General features: G+C 31.4%; 1 protein-coding gene across 2 annotated transcripts in view; it reads right to left on the reverse strand.

Moving 5' to 3' along the window:
* Window positions 1–4,317, reverse strand: part of LOC132753932 (ferric-chelate reductase 1-like) — a 49,254-nt gene extending 44,937 nt beyond the window's left edge. For both annotated transcript variants that reach the window (XM_060744518.1, XM_060744509.1), the window contains exon 1: window positions 4,088–4,317. In XM_060744518.1, coding sequence (XP_060600501.1) covers window positions 4,088–4,162 — 75 coding nt within the window. In that variant the 5' untranslated portion in view covers window positions 4,163–4,317. The remainder of the gene's footprint in view (window positions 1–4,087) is intronic.
* Between the last annotated feature and the right edge of the window lie 7,375 nt (window positions 4,318–11,692).

The raw sequence follows: 11,692 nt of genomic DNA on the forward strand, positions 1-11,692 counted from the left end.
CTGAACAGGGCGAATGTGATCTACCAGTGCTCTTTTTATTACAACAAATAAAACAGTAATTTCTGTAAAAACTATACATGTGTAAATCATTTCAACTGGTCAGTGCATGTGTTACGCGGTTAGTTTGTCTGACACGTGCTTTGCCGTAGTCTTAACTCGAGCTGGTGTACGTTACACCGGCGTTACCAGACAGTCTGGTGTGCACATGTCTTGTGGAGATGATTCTTACAGTTTGGGACCACCAGATTCCGTCTTCGGAGAGAACGTCCACGCGTAAAGTCTAACTGCCAGAATACGTATATGCGGGTCGTTCATCTCTATGAATGAAGCAGAACTACTCTCAAGATGCTTAAAATATCCCTGACCTGAGAAGAATAAGTCATCTGACGGTGCATAATCGATTCCTTGCAACAAGGCATAGATTTTCCAGGCAGACGGACGTCATCATGTGGCGCGTTTTGTTTTGTGTAGATGGGCGGATTTTGCACGGGTGTTTTTCAGGGACCAGTCCCTGAACAACAGAGACAGTCGTCATAGAGTGTTCTGTCGTGTTAGTGAACATTTCCATGACTGATGTGTGACGACCTCTAAATTTCACGTGCGTTTCTGAGATAGCACATTCTAAAGCACTATTGTCACATCAATTAAGCATTGTAATGTTGTCAATTCCAAAGATAAACATGCACCGAAATCATAAGCTGGCCTTTGTGTAGATCTCTAATTGATCTCAGATCTAATTTCTAGAATGAAATGAAAGCTAAACCGGTAAAGGAGGGAAGGCAGATTACTTATTAAGTTCTAATTTAATTAGCTTACAGAAGGTCGGTGCTTCTACTTGCTATATATAGTACCTAAAATAATGTTAATAGTGCCATTTGATGGTCTTTTTCTGTCTGTAAATGGTGGAAAGTCGCCAAATTATCTTAAAATCATCGGCAAATTTTAAAAAACCTAAGACATATCGTACAACAATAAAAGCATTAATTATAATGTTTTTTTGTGATTTTGAAGCGCTCAGATCCGGTTTTAAAGCACTTTGCATCGTTTGATAACTCTTTACTGAAGAGTTATTGTGTTACTGTTATACAGTTATTACAATGCACATAAAATGCAGAATTAAATCATAAAGTCAATAAACCCTTTCATTTCATCCCCTCGTTTTTTGTTATATTGTAAATGGTCAACAATTTAAATCATTATTTACTATCTATATGCATGTATTAGAAATATATCGTTGATATTAAAGTTGCTAAAAAAAGTGAAATCATCTGAATAAATTACATAATAATGATATAATAATACCGTATATAGTTAATTTATTCATATGATGTGCTTGATAAGATAAACAAAATTGCATGATCTCGATATCTATCAAAATAAACGAAAAATGACAGAGCGTTTTGTACTAAAATTAGGTTTCCAGTTTCTTATTTTTTGTGGTTTTAACCATAGTACGTGAACATTTACTTAATTATTTCAAATTATGATTAATTTTATAATTACTTTTAAACATTTCAGTAATTTCAGCGATTCATGGAAACACTTGATTCAAAGCATTTGATCATTTCCTTAAAGTTTTGATTTCTAAACCACGGGCGGTTAAATGAAACTTAAGTCAGTGTAAAATGTGGAATGATAAACAAAACAACCGCGAATGACCACTTGAGTATAAATTAAAATTCATAGAGAAATTTATTTACTGTTGTTGACGTTTTTCGTAACGGAACCATGATTTTATTTTGTTGACATATTAAACACCGTCTTGTTCTAGTTAACGTTTCTGATTTATACAGCTGAAATATTTGCTAAATGAACATATGCTACTGGAAAATCTTAATATACACGGCTTCAGGGAAACATATGGTGAAAAACACTATAAGGAAATGCACGACGAAAACTTTATACGGAAACCGCAACCAAACACATATATCGGAAACCTAGATGAAAACCTTATATCAAAACACCGAGTGAAAACATTGAAACACCAGATGCACGCACTAAATGGAAACACCATTATAATACCTGTAAAGAAACATCAATTTATAGACATTTGTCGAAACATAGAACGATAGTAACATTGGACATGTGTGTAGAAAATCACCAAATAGACACATTGTCTGGGAATAATTAAATGAACCCACTTCAATGAAGATAAAGTCTGATCATATAAACATGTTAATATACATAAAAACAGGGTTTCGAAAAAGGCTTGGGCCCAAGATCTTATAACATTTGGGATCAGCCATGCCCCCACTGATCAAGAATTATACTCTAATGAAAGTATTTTCAGCAAAAAACAGCAACAAAACATTATCTGTCCGAATTTTAACGGACTCAAGATCAATCGGATTTTCATTTAACTGAGTAATTTTTTTATGTGTGTCAGAAATTAAACTTTCACAAATCTGCCTGATCAAACCTCACCCTGTCACGTTGTGGAAGCGCTTCATGTAGCCTTCGATATTAAATGCAGATATTACAATGTACTACAAGAGCTCACCAACGTTTCTCTTGTATAGTGAATGATGACATTAAAGCGGAATAAAAACATAAAAATTACATCTCTTAAATAAAGGTGATATTCATTAGAAAAGTGTCACGTGGGCGGTACACGAGAATAAGAAGGGGGTCATATGTACAACTTTATATAATTAACCTGACGTGTAACACTACAAATAGGACAGAAAGAAATCTTTTCAAACGATTTGTCGTGACAGTGTGAACATTGCAAACATGCTAGCTTTAAATAAAAGGATAGTTCAAATGGTTACATCTGATCAATTATACATCACATTAAACTCGACACTATTTATACATAATATTTCTAACCTCTATGGTAAATATAGGCTACAATATGCTTATCGTTCTTAGAAATATAACATATGATTTAATGAAATTCAAATTTCTTCTTAGAAATACGTACGAATAGAACATAGTCGCATTTTTCTTTGGATTGATTTATATTGAGGAAATCTATTTTTAGAAAATACCAAAAAACACGGGCACCAAGGCGTCTCATAACGTATGTGGGTTCTGCATTGTCGTGTTTTTGCGTATGTTGAGAGTACAATTAATTTCAGGATATTGTTGGACCAACTTATCATGACACAACCATGATTCATTACCGGCTTGTAGGGCCTAACACGTGGCTTTTTTTTGGGCACTCAAAACAGCTTATATACTTATTTTATACTCTCTGGCGTATTTATTTATTTTATTTTTTCGAATTCCTTGTAAATGTGAAGACCGGAAAGGAAGCTACACCACTAAGAAACATGAGCGGTCGCATTAAAACAAATACGCGACTTTCTCATGATGTATAACATAGGTTATCATAATTGTTGTTACTTTCAAAAATAATTATGGTATCATGATTAAATTAAATTTTGACTCTAAAACGGGTGTTCAGATCGTGAATCGAGTGTCAGTTAAATATTGTTATCGTGTTTAAGGATAACCAAAAGTCAAGTTTGATAATACCAATTTTAAGGAAAGTAATTCATACGTAGTTTGCCTTCATGCCGACATATTACTGTGGCTATATAAGGTTTGATCATAACGTAGATTAAATACAACTGTTTTGCACTGAAATTAGGAAAATTATAGTTTAGTTACATTTTTAAGTAATTCATACTTATAAAATGAACATAACGAAGATCTTATCGATCTTATCGCTTAAATTTTTTGACGGCTTGTTATCAAAGAAAGAGCACAAAAACAGAAAAGAAGTTATTTCACTGACTAACACTGATATCAGTCTATTAGAAAACTGTAAAAGTATTATGGTGGTCTAGATGATTCAACAATCAACGGTTTAATTTCTCTAAGAAACAGAAATAATAATTTATGGAGAATTTTTTTCAAAATACAATTCACAAATAAACAAATAAAAACATTCTTCAAAATATTAGTAGTCCTATTAGATCCATGAAACGAATCCGGAATTAATTGGAAAAAATACAAACCTGCATTTAATTAAATGTAGGCTGTTATTATTCACTAGTAAAGGTCAGATACAATGTCAATAAAGCGGGGATAAGAATCTTATTATATTAGCATATGGAAAAAGAAAAAGACACGAAAATACCTTTAGGTATAAAGTCACTCCTTTTGTAATAGCTGGAACTAAGTTATCCACTGAGAAAACTATTCCGAATATCATGCACTATAATAATTCAAACACTCATAATTTTTAATTCTCATTAAATATTGACGAAATGAAAAAAAAGAGGAAAGAATTCAACAAAGTTTTGTATCAAAAAATGCAAACAGTGTTGCCGAGGATTTTAGTGTTCACTGACTGTCATTTGGGTGATTTATCATTACGAGGACAAGACATGGCTCGGGGCGACAGCATGCGAAATTCAGCGCATGACAGATACGGCATAAATATTCGTGTACTAGAGATATATTCTGTTTATTCATTTTCATTGAACTTACACTAAGTAATTAATATTATAATTGTTTATATGCCAGCCGAGCAAAATTAGAATTTATAATGTCAGAAAATGGCTGCAGTTTATGTTACATGTTGCAGGAGGTTTCGCGGACTAGGACTAGTTTAATTCATTGAATTTGTTAACGGAAATGTTATAGATATATATGTACTAGTATATATGAGTTAATATTTCATTTATCAAGGTATAATTTGCAATATAAAGATAATATCCCAAGCACAACAACCATACCATGATAGATATTCTCAACGTTATGTAAACATGGTTTGTGGAACTTCACTATGTAAGACCACGTTTCATACTAACAAGACACACACTAACTTTAAAGGAGATTTTGACGTTTTCCAATTCTATCTTTTTTAAAAGACAGCCGATTCTTTATGGTATATATCTGTTTTATACATATTTAAAACGCAGGTTTAGTTACAAACACACGGCGTAAAAGAGACTTGAATTAGATTTCGTTTAAAGATAAAACATAATCTTGTCGTTGTAAATGGTATTAAGTCAAATTTTGTGGTTTAATGCATTTTACATTGGTTCTATGGAGTTTTATGCCCGTTTTGTACTTGCAATGAATTGTGTGAAAGTAACTGTTTAAAAAATATTACTTTCCGTTTTTTAAACTTTTTATGAAAGAAGCTTTTCTTATTTCTATATGTCCTATTCAAAGCTAGATATAAATCTCTAAAGCGAGCATGGTAACGCCTTCTTTCAGTGAAAAGTATTCATAATAAAAAAAACGATAGAAATATTGCCGAATTATCTTAATTGAATTTGATGAAATTTAATAAAATATTTTCTTTCGTTTTATGTAGGGTGTCATCCCACTACATTACTCTAAATAAAGGAAACTTTATATAAGAATATTGAGAAAAAAGTGTTTTAAAAGTATACATTAGATATTATAGATACATGTAATTAACTTACCATAATGATTGTCCAGCTACTTTCTTTGTCTGATTATCTGATAAAAGACGGGTTTCTATAGGGGCATTATTAACTTCAAGCTATTCATAAAGTTATTGAGACGCAAGTACTTCTAGAAATGTACAGTGCGGTCCCATATGTTAATTCCGTGTTTACATAAAATTCTCCTTTGAGGTTTAACAAAATTAACATATCCTGACAGGCTTTAAGTAACGAAATTTTTCGTGCCGAATTCTTTTTAGTTGACCTACTTTATAATAATTTGACTGGTCACTCAAATATAATGTATATAATGTATATTGTTCATTAAGAAAAAACAGTTTGTAAAATACAAAATCATATATCCTGTTTTCTCTTACAGTATTTAGCGTCTGTTTCCTTGAATGCATGTAATAAAATGGGTAAGAGCAGTTCATCTACATCACAAAATGTCATTCTCATATAGATTTTAATATCTGTATAACCTTCTCAAATAAATGTCAGTGAAACTGTGCTTTTCTCTTGTTTGAGAGTGACAAAATAAGATATTGGTGGATTCATTGCTTACCCTGTTCTTATGACAAACAACAGATTACAATCGTTTTTTTGTTTTTTTTTGTTTTTTGGTTTTTTTGAATTTCCGACATCTTTCTTTTAAATGAAGAATTTGCATTGGAGAAGAACTGTATGTGTATTGATTTATTGCGGAAATTATCTCAAATATCTCTTATATTAGGTAATACACTTCAAGAACATCTAATATAACAATTTGGAAGTAGATCAAATTTTATCTACAAGCAATAACGGTGGACAGTAATCGGAACTAATAAACTCCTGTGTATTGTTTGTCTCAAAATTATTGAGGCTAAGGACAATTAAACTTCCATTGTAAAATCATTGAGGCCACTTTCGCCATCCATTCGTAGAACAAAGGTAATTCAAGTCAATACTCAAAATTTAAGATTATTAATACCGGTTAAAGGAACTCCACAAAGGTTCAAAAGCCTAAAATCATGAAGGTTGCATTTCTTACACATAGATCAACTGGTGCATTTAAAGAAAGATATACAAAAGAATATTAACAACATACTCAGAAAAAAATGAAAGTCCTATCTGAAGGCCAATTTGAGTGAAACGTGTTGCAACGCTTCTCGATTTTGGTCAATTCTCATAATTAAATATTTTTTCTGGAAGAGCGGCGAGAGGGAATGATTTGAAATTTTGCACACAAGTAATTGGTCTAGACTTACATCAAATGGAACATTTATCTCGAAATAATATTTCCAGTCCCGTCATGTCAAAAAACCTCAGTCCTTTAATAACTTGAATTTTTAAATGCATTTTTACATGTACATTGTAGACATACTACTAGTATGTTGCACGTGCATCTGTTACAAACATAGTTGTGTCCATATTTACTTGTTCTATACATATATTTGTCTGTTGTTGAGGAAATGATACGTTAGTTTTTCAACTACATATATTTCGTAAATTAGCAATATATATTCCTCACATATATCTTGGAACCAATTAGTGCTCTCAGCATGTATACAATTGTAATTTCTAAAACGCATAAGCTGATAAAAACTGTAACTTTTTATTGTAGTTTCAAGTCTCGAGTTTATGGGCAATTCGACAAGGAACATTGTATATTGATGTTAAATCTCTTTGCCATATAGTGTATGTGTGTAAATGGCCAAAGACATTTAACATTAATATAATATAAACATATTTACATTTTTAAACTTATACAATCAAACAAATTTACAGAAAAATATAAGTTAATAAACGTCAACTTTATACTTCAGAGATAAGCATTTAAATATTCGTTAAAAAGTAGTAAGAAATTTCAAATACATGTAATTGATTCTACATTTCATCGACTATAAATTTCTCTTTTTTGAAAGGTATATTTTTTACATAAGCTGCTTAAATCTATGTATATTTGGCCATGTGATATTCCCTAAGTATTGTTTTCTCAAAACATCATATTTACTGCAACATAGCAAGAAATGGTATTCAGATTCAATAACATTTTGATTACATAATTTACATAACCTATTCTGTCTATCATTCTTATTAAATCTTCATTGTATACAACTGTAATTTCTAAGAGTCATGAGTTGATAACAAAAAAAAATATTATTTGATATTGTATCTACACATTATATCATTATCGTTGTCGTTATCGTTATTGTTATCATTATAAATATAAATAAAATAAACATGACTAATGAGTAGTGTATTCTTGTCTACAAATTGGGTTCAATGTCAAAAATAAGTTTTCAACGTTCTAAAACGACATCCTTAAGGTATCAGTGAACTGCAAGGTGCCTCAAAGTATCAACTGATTTTTATCGAGAAAAAAAGAGCATAATTTCTTTAAAATCCGCAATTAAGTTTAACCCCTTGCCCACAGATCGTCAAAATTTATTTCAAAAGCAATACCTGAAAGGGGCATAATTTTGTCAAAATTAACAACACGGTTATGTGATCTTATTTATGGGTTCGATGATTTATTGGTGACACAGAAAATATAGCCAATATGTCCACGTAGTCCTGGTTCTCCATAGTCTTTTAATATTTTCAATTAAAAAATATAAATACAAGTTTATGTAAATATGCGTCATGAATATAACATTACCTGAAATCATTACTACAGCTTTATCAGAATTGATTTGAATAATAAATACGTCTTTGTTCTGCATTGAAATATATAAATTAACTTACAATATTTTCTTAAAAAGTTACATTTCTGTATCCATTGCAATATAGACAAAAATCCACCATTGCATCAAGTTGGAAAGTTATAACTGATAAAGGAACTCATCAAAGTTTCATTTTAAAATTCAAAAGAGAAACAGTTTTCAATTAAATCTGTGTCTGAAATTTTCTCTGAGTCAAGTGTTTATATTTATCCCCACAACAAAAGATCCTGTTTTGTGCCTGTATCTATTGTTACTCTTTTTAACGTTTGTTAATGGTAGTCAGAACGACAATGACAATATTATCAAAAGAAGTTTGCCCTTTAACACATGGGAAAGGCTGAGAATTAGAAATACCGTAGTATGACAAAAAACCTAACTTTTTACATAATCAATGTCTAACGCCTTGTTACCCCTTTGAATCTGACCAAATGTTAAATATTTTACCCCTAGTTTGAATAATACTTTAGACAGCTAATGACATAATATATAGTCTGAATTTCTCTTTAAGTCAAATGCTAATAGCAAACACATGTGGAACATGATAATAGCGCTATTCAATAAGAGATTTTTTGAAGTCTAAAACAGACTTTTACACTATTTTAACAAGGCAATAACATTATTACTGACTGCAAAATGCTTTCTATAAAGGAAATATAAATGGAATAAAGTAGAAAAACTTGTCATAGTCGTCTTGTTCAAAATAATGTGCAAGTAGTAATAAGTAAGTAACCCATTCATGTCAACAGACGTAACATATAGCTGCACTAACAATACGTACCAAATGTAAAAAAAAGGAAAATATTGAAATCGGTATATCGAAGAAAAGCAATGCCGTTCTTTATATATAATCATTTGCAAGTGTCCTGTGATTTTTTACTAAGACTTTCATTATAATGTAAAATATATGTAGCTATATATTGTCATCGTATATGACAATAGTTCAACATTTATATAACCCCGACATTCTCTGAAGAATAAAATTCAAATATTATCAACAAATCATTTGATCGGGAATGAATCAAGCTGATTTTAGGAAAGGAACACGGGTATCACATCATATCTGTTTATATTGCTTATTGTCAGTAAATTCAATTAAGATTCCCAAATATTGCCTTGTTTATTTACCTTTTCATTTTGATTTTTTTTCTCTGCAAATTTAAGATTTCAACACAACGTCTTTCGAAATGACTTTTATTTTATTTTTTTTTACAGTAGTATACGACTACTGTTGACAAATTTTCGACCTTGTCAAGACCTTATTAATTATAATGTTTCTGTTGTTAGAAAAATGACAAATGGTTTAATTTTCAACGACAGTTTTTGCTGTTTCCACATTATTACATTGTACGAAAAGAACGTCCATGATATAGCATGAATTATCATAATGCAATTTCATTTTTTTTCACTTTAAGTACTGAATGATATTTACGTTCATGATAAAACATATGTAAAACATTGCTATAGCAATGATAGGTCAGGTGGTTAATGTCAGGCAAGTAAAACTTTTACTTAAATACAATATTTATGTTTTCTTAAAATGTCAGTTGTATGTAGATTAAAAATATATGTATTACAATGTATTTACAGCACGACTCTTTTTTGACATATTCAATAGACAAATCAACTCTATACAATCCATTGTCAAAATATATTTAACACGAAAGCCTTGAATATTGGAACAACCATCTTGTGGGCAATCGGTGCTATTCGGTTGTCTATTTAACACGGACGCCTTGAATATTGGAACAACCATCTTGTGGACAGTCGGTGCTTTTCGGTTGTCTATTTAACACGAACGCCTTGAATATTGGAACAACCATCTTGTGGACAGTCGGTGCTATTCGATTGTATGTAGCATGATGGCGATTCTTTCAAATTAAAAGAGTGGGTCTGATTAAATCCATTATCCCTTTCTAAAACAGTAACATAGTAACATACGGCAGCAAACTTTGCAGCTTTGACGAATTAATATTCATTAAAATGAATTGCTAATGGGAAATTGTACCGCAACTGATTGTGTGTGCGCGTTTGGTTTATTTACCATTGCTACCGATGAGCACAGACCTCATTTTTAACTTCCTTTTATTTGAAGGGTTCTTTAGTTATTTATACTGCAAGTTATATATGTGCACATGTTAACTTGTATACCATTATTCCTGTTTTAAAATCGTCGCTATGTATGTATGGTGAGACGGGAATATGATGGGATAACTCCTGCTGAATAACAATACTAGTTTAGAATTAACTCAAAGGGTCGATGCGTTTATGCTTGAAGGATACCATCTCTTACTCTTAAATAGGTCATGAAATTAAACGCTTCTTAATGCGTGTCAGGAACGTATTTCCCTATTTCAATGTGGCAAATGTTTATAAATGTTTAAAGGGACATCATACATTGGAATGCAAAAAATGAATTACAAGTTTGTAAAAAGAAAAAAAAAAAGAAAATCGAACACCCGCTTTGTAAGATTATTTTTCACTGGTTGGCTCCTTCGTCCTGATTGGTCGAATTATTTAAGTCACCACATATTGTAAAATATCAAGCGGTTATGACATCATTGCGCATAACAACCAATTATTCATGAAAGTCGGAAAACAATAATATTATGCATGCAATTTTAGATGTACCTATCATTTATAATCCCATTATTCACGGACTTGTAATAAGTCATTTGTGCTTCTGCAGATTTTAATGGACCATCAGCGTGCATTGGAGCAGGAAATCACAAACGTTTTATAATATCACTAACATTTTTATAGTATGCTTAACAAAAGCTAACTTTTAAGTTTCATTATGATCACTTAACTTCAAACATATTGTAAATATTTTATTCTCATTTTCACCATCTGGCATTTCAGTGGAAAAGATCAAAGCATTAAAATAATAAGGTTAAGTGTGATGATTGAAACAATGCATAAAACAAGGACGTGCGTTGGCGTACTTCCTGGTTACACCATAGCAACATGTGCCATGACTTTAACTTTTTTAAAAATGCATCTATTCAGTTTTTAATTGATTTAAATTTTACTATGGTAGAACAGGATGAAGTATGAAGTAACAGTAAACACCATCTTCTGTGCAAACTTTTGTCAATGACGTAATTAGAGAAGTTAGTGAATAGTGGTTGAGACTGAAACAATTTATTACCCGTCCTGTTACTCTGCAATATTCAGTAGCAACTTTTCAAGTTAAAGAATTCAGCGAATCTACGGATAGTTTGACATATTTTTTGTTGTCATTTATATATAATGCATCGTTTCAGTTTGGTCATACAGTCATACAGCACATTTATTAACCAATTTGCCATAATACTGGTATCGAAGCAGTATGCCATTTAAAAACCAGCCTTTCATGACACTGAACTGGTCCCGCTTGCCCTTTTAAGTTCTTTGTAGGTGTCTCTTTTTGTTTTACCAATAATTGCGCAAAATTTAATGATCGTTCGTATTTCCAGACGTTTAGCGACTGACATTTTCACGTAATGACAGTATTGACGACCACACAGAAATGTTTGTACATACGACCGTTACAACAGAGCAAATGACACGTAATGACAGTATTGACGACCACACAGAAATGTTTGTACATACGACCGTTACAACAGAGCAAATGACGTC

This window comes from Ruditapes philippinarum, unplaced genomic scaffold, assembly GCF_026571515.1.
Source record: "Ruditapes philippinarum isolate M1 unplaced genomic scaffold, ASM2657151v2 ctg596_1_1_1_1, whole genome shotgun sequence".
NCBI lineage: Eukaryota > Metazoa > Mollusca > Bivalvia > Venerida > Veneridae > Ruditapes > Ruditapes philippinarum.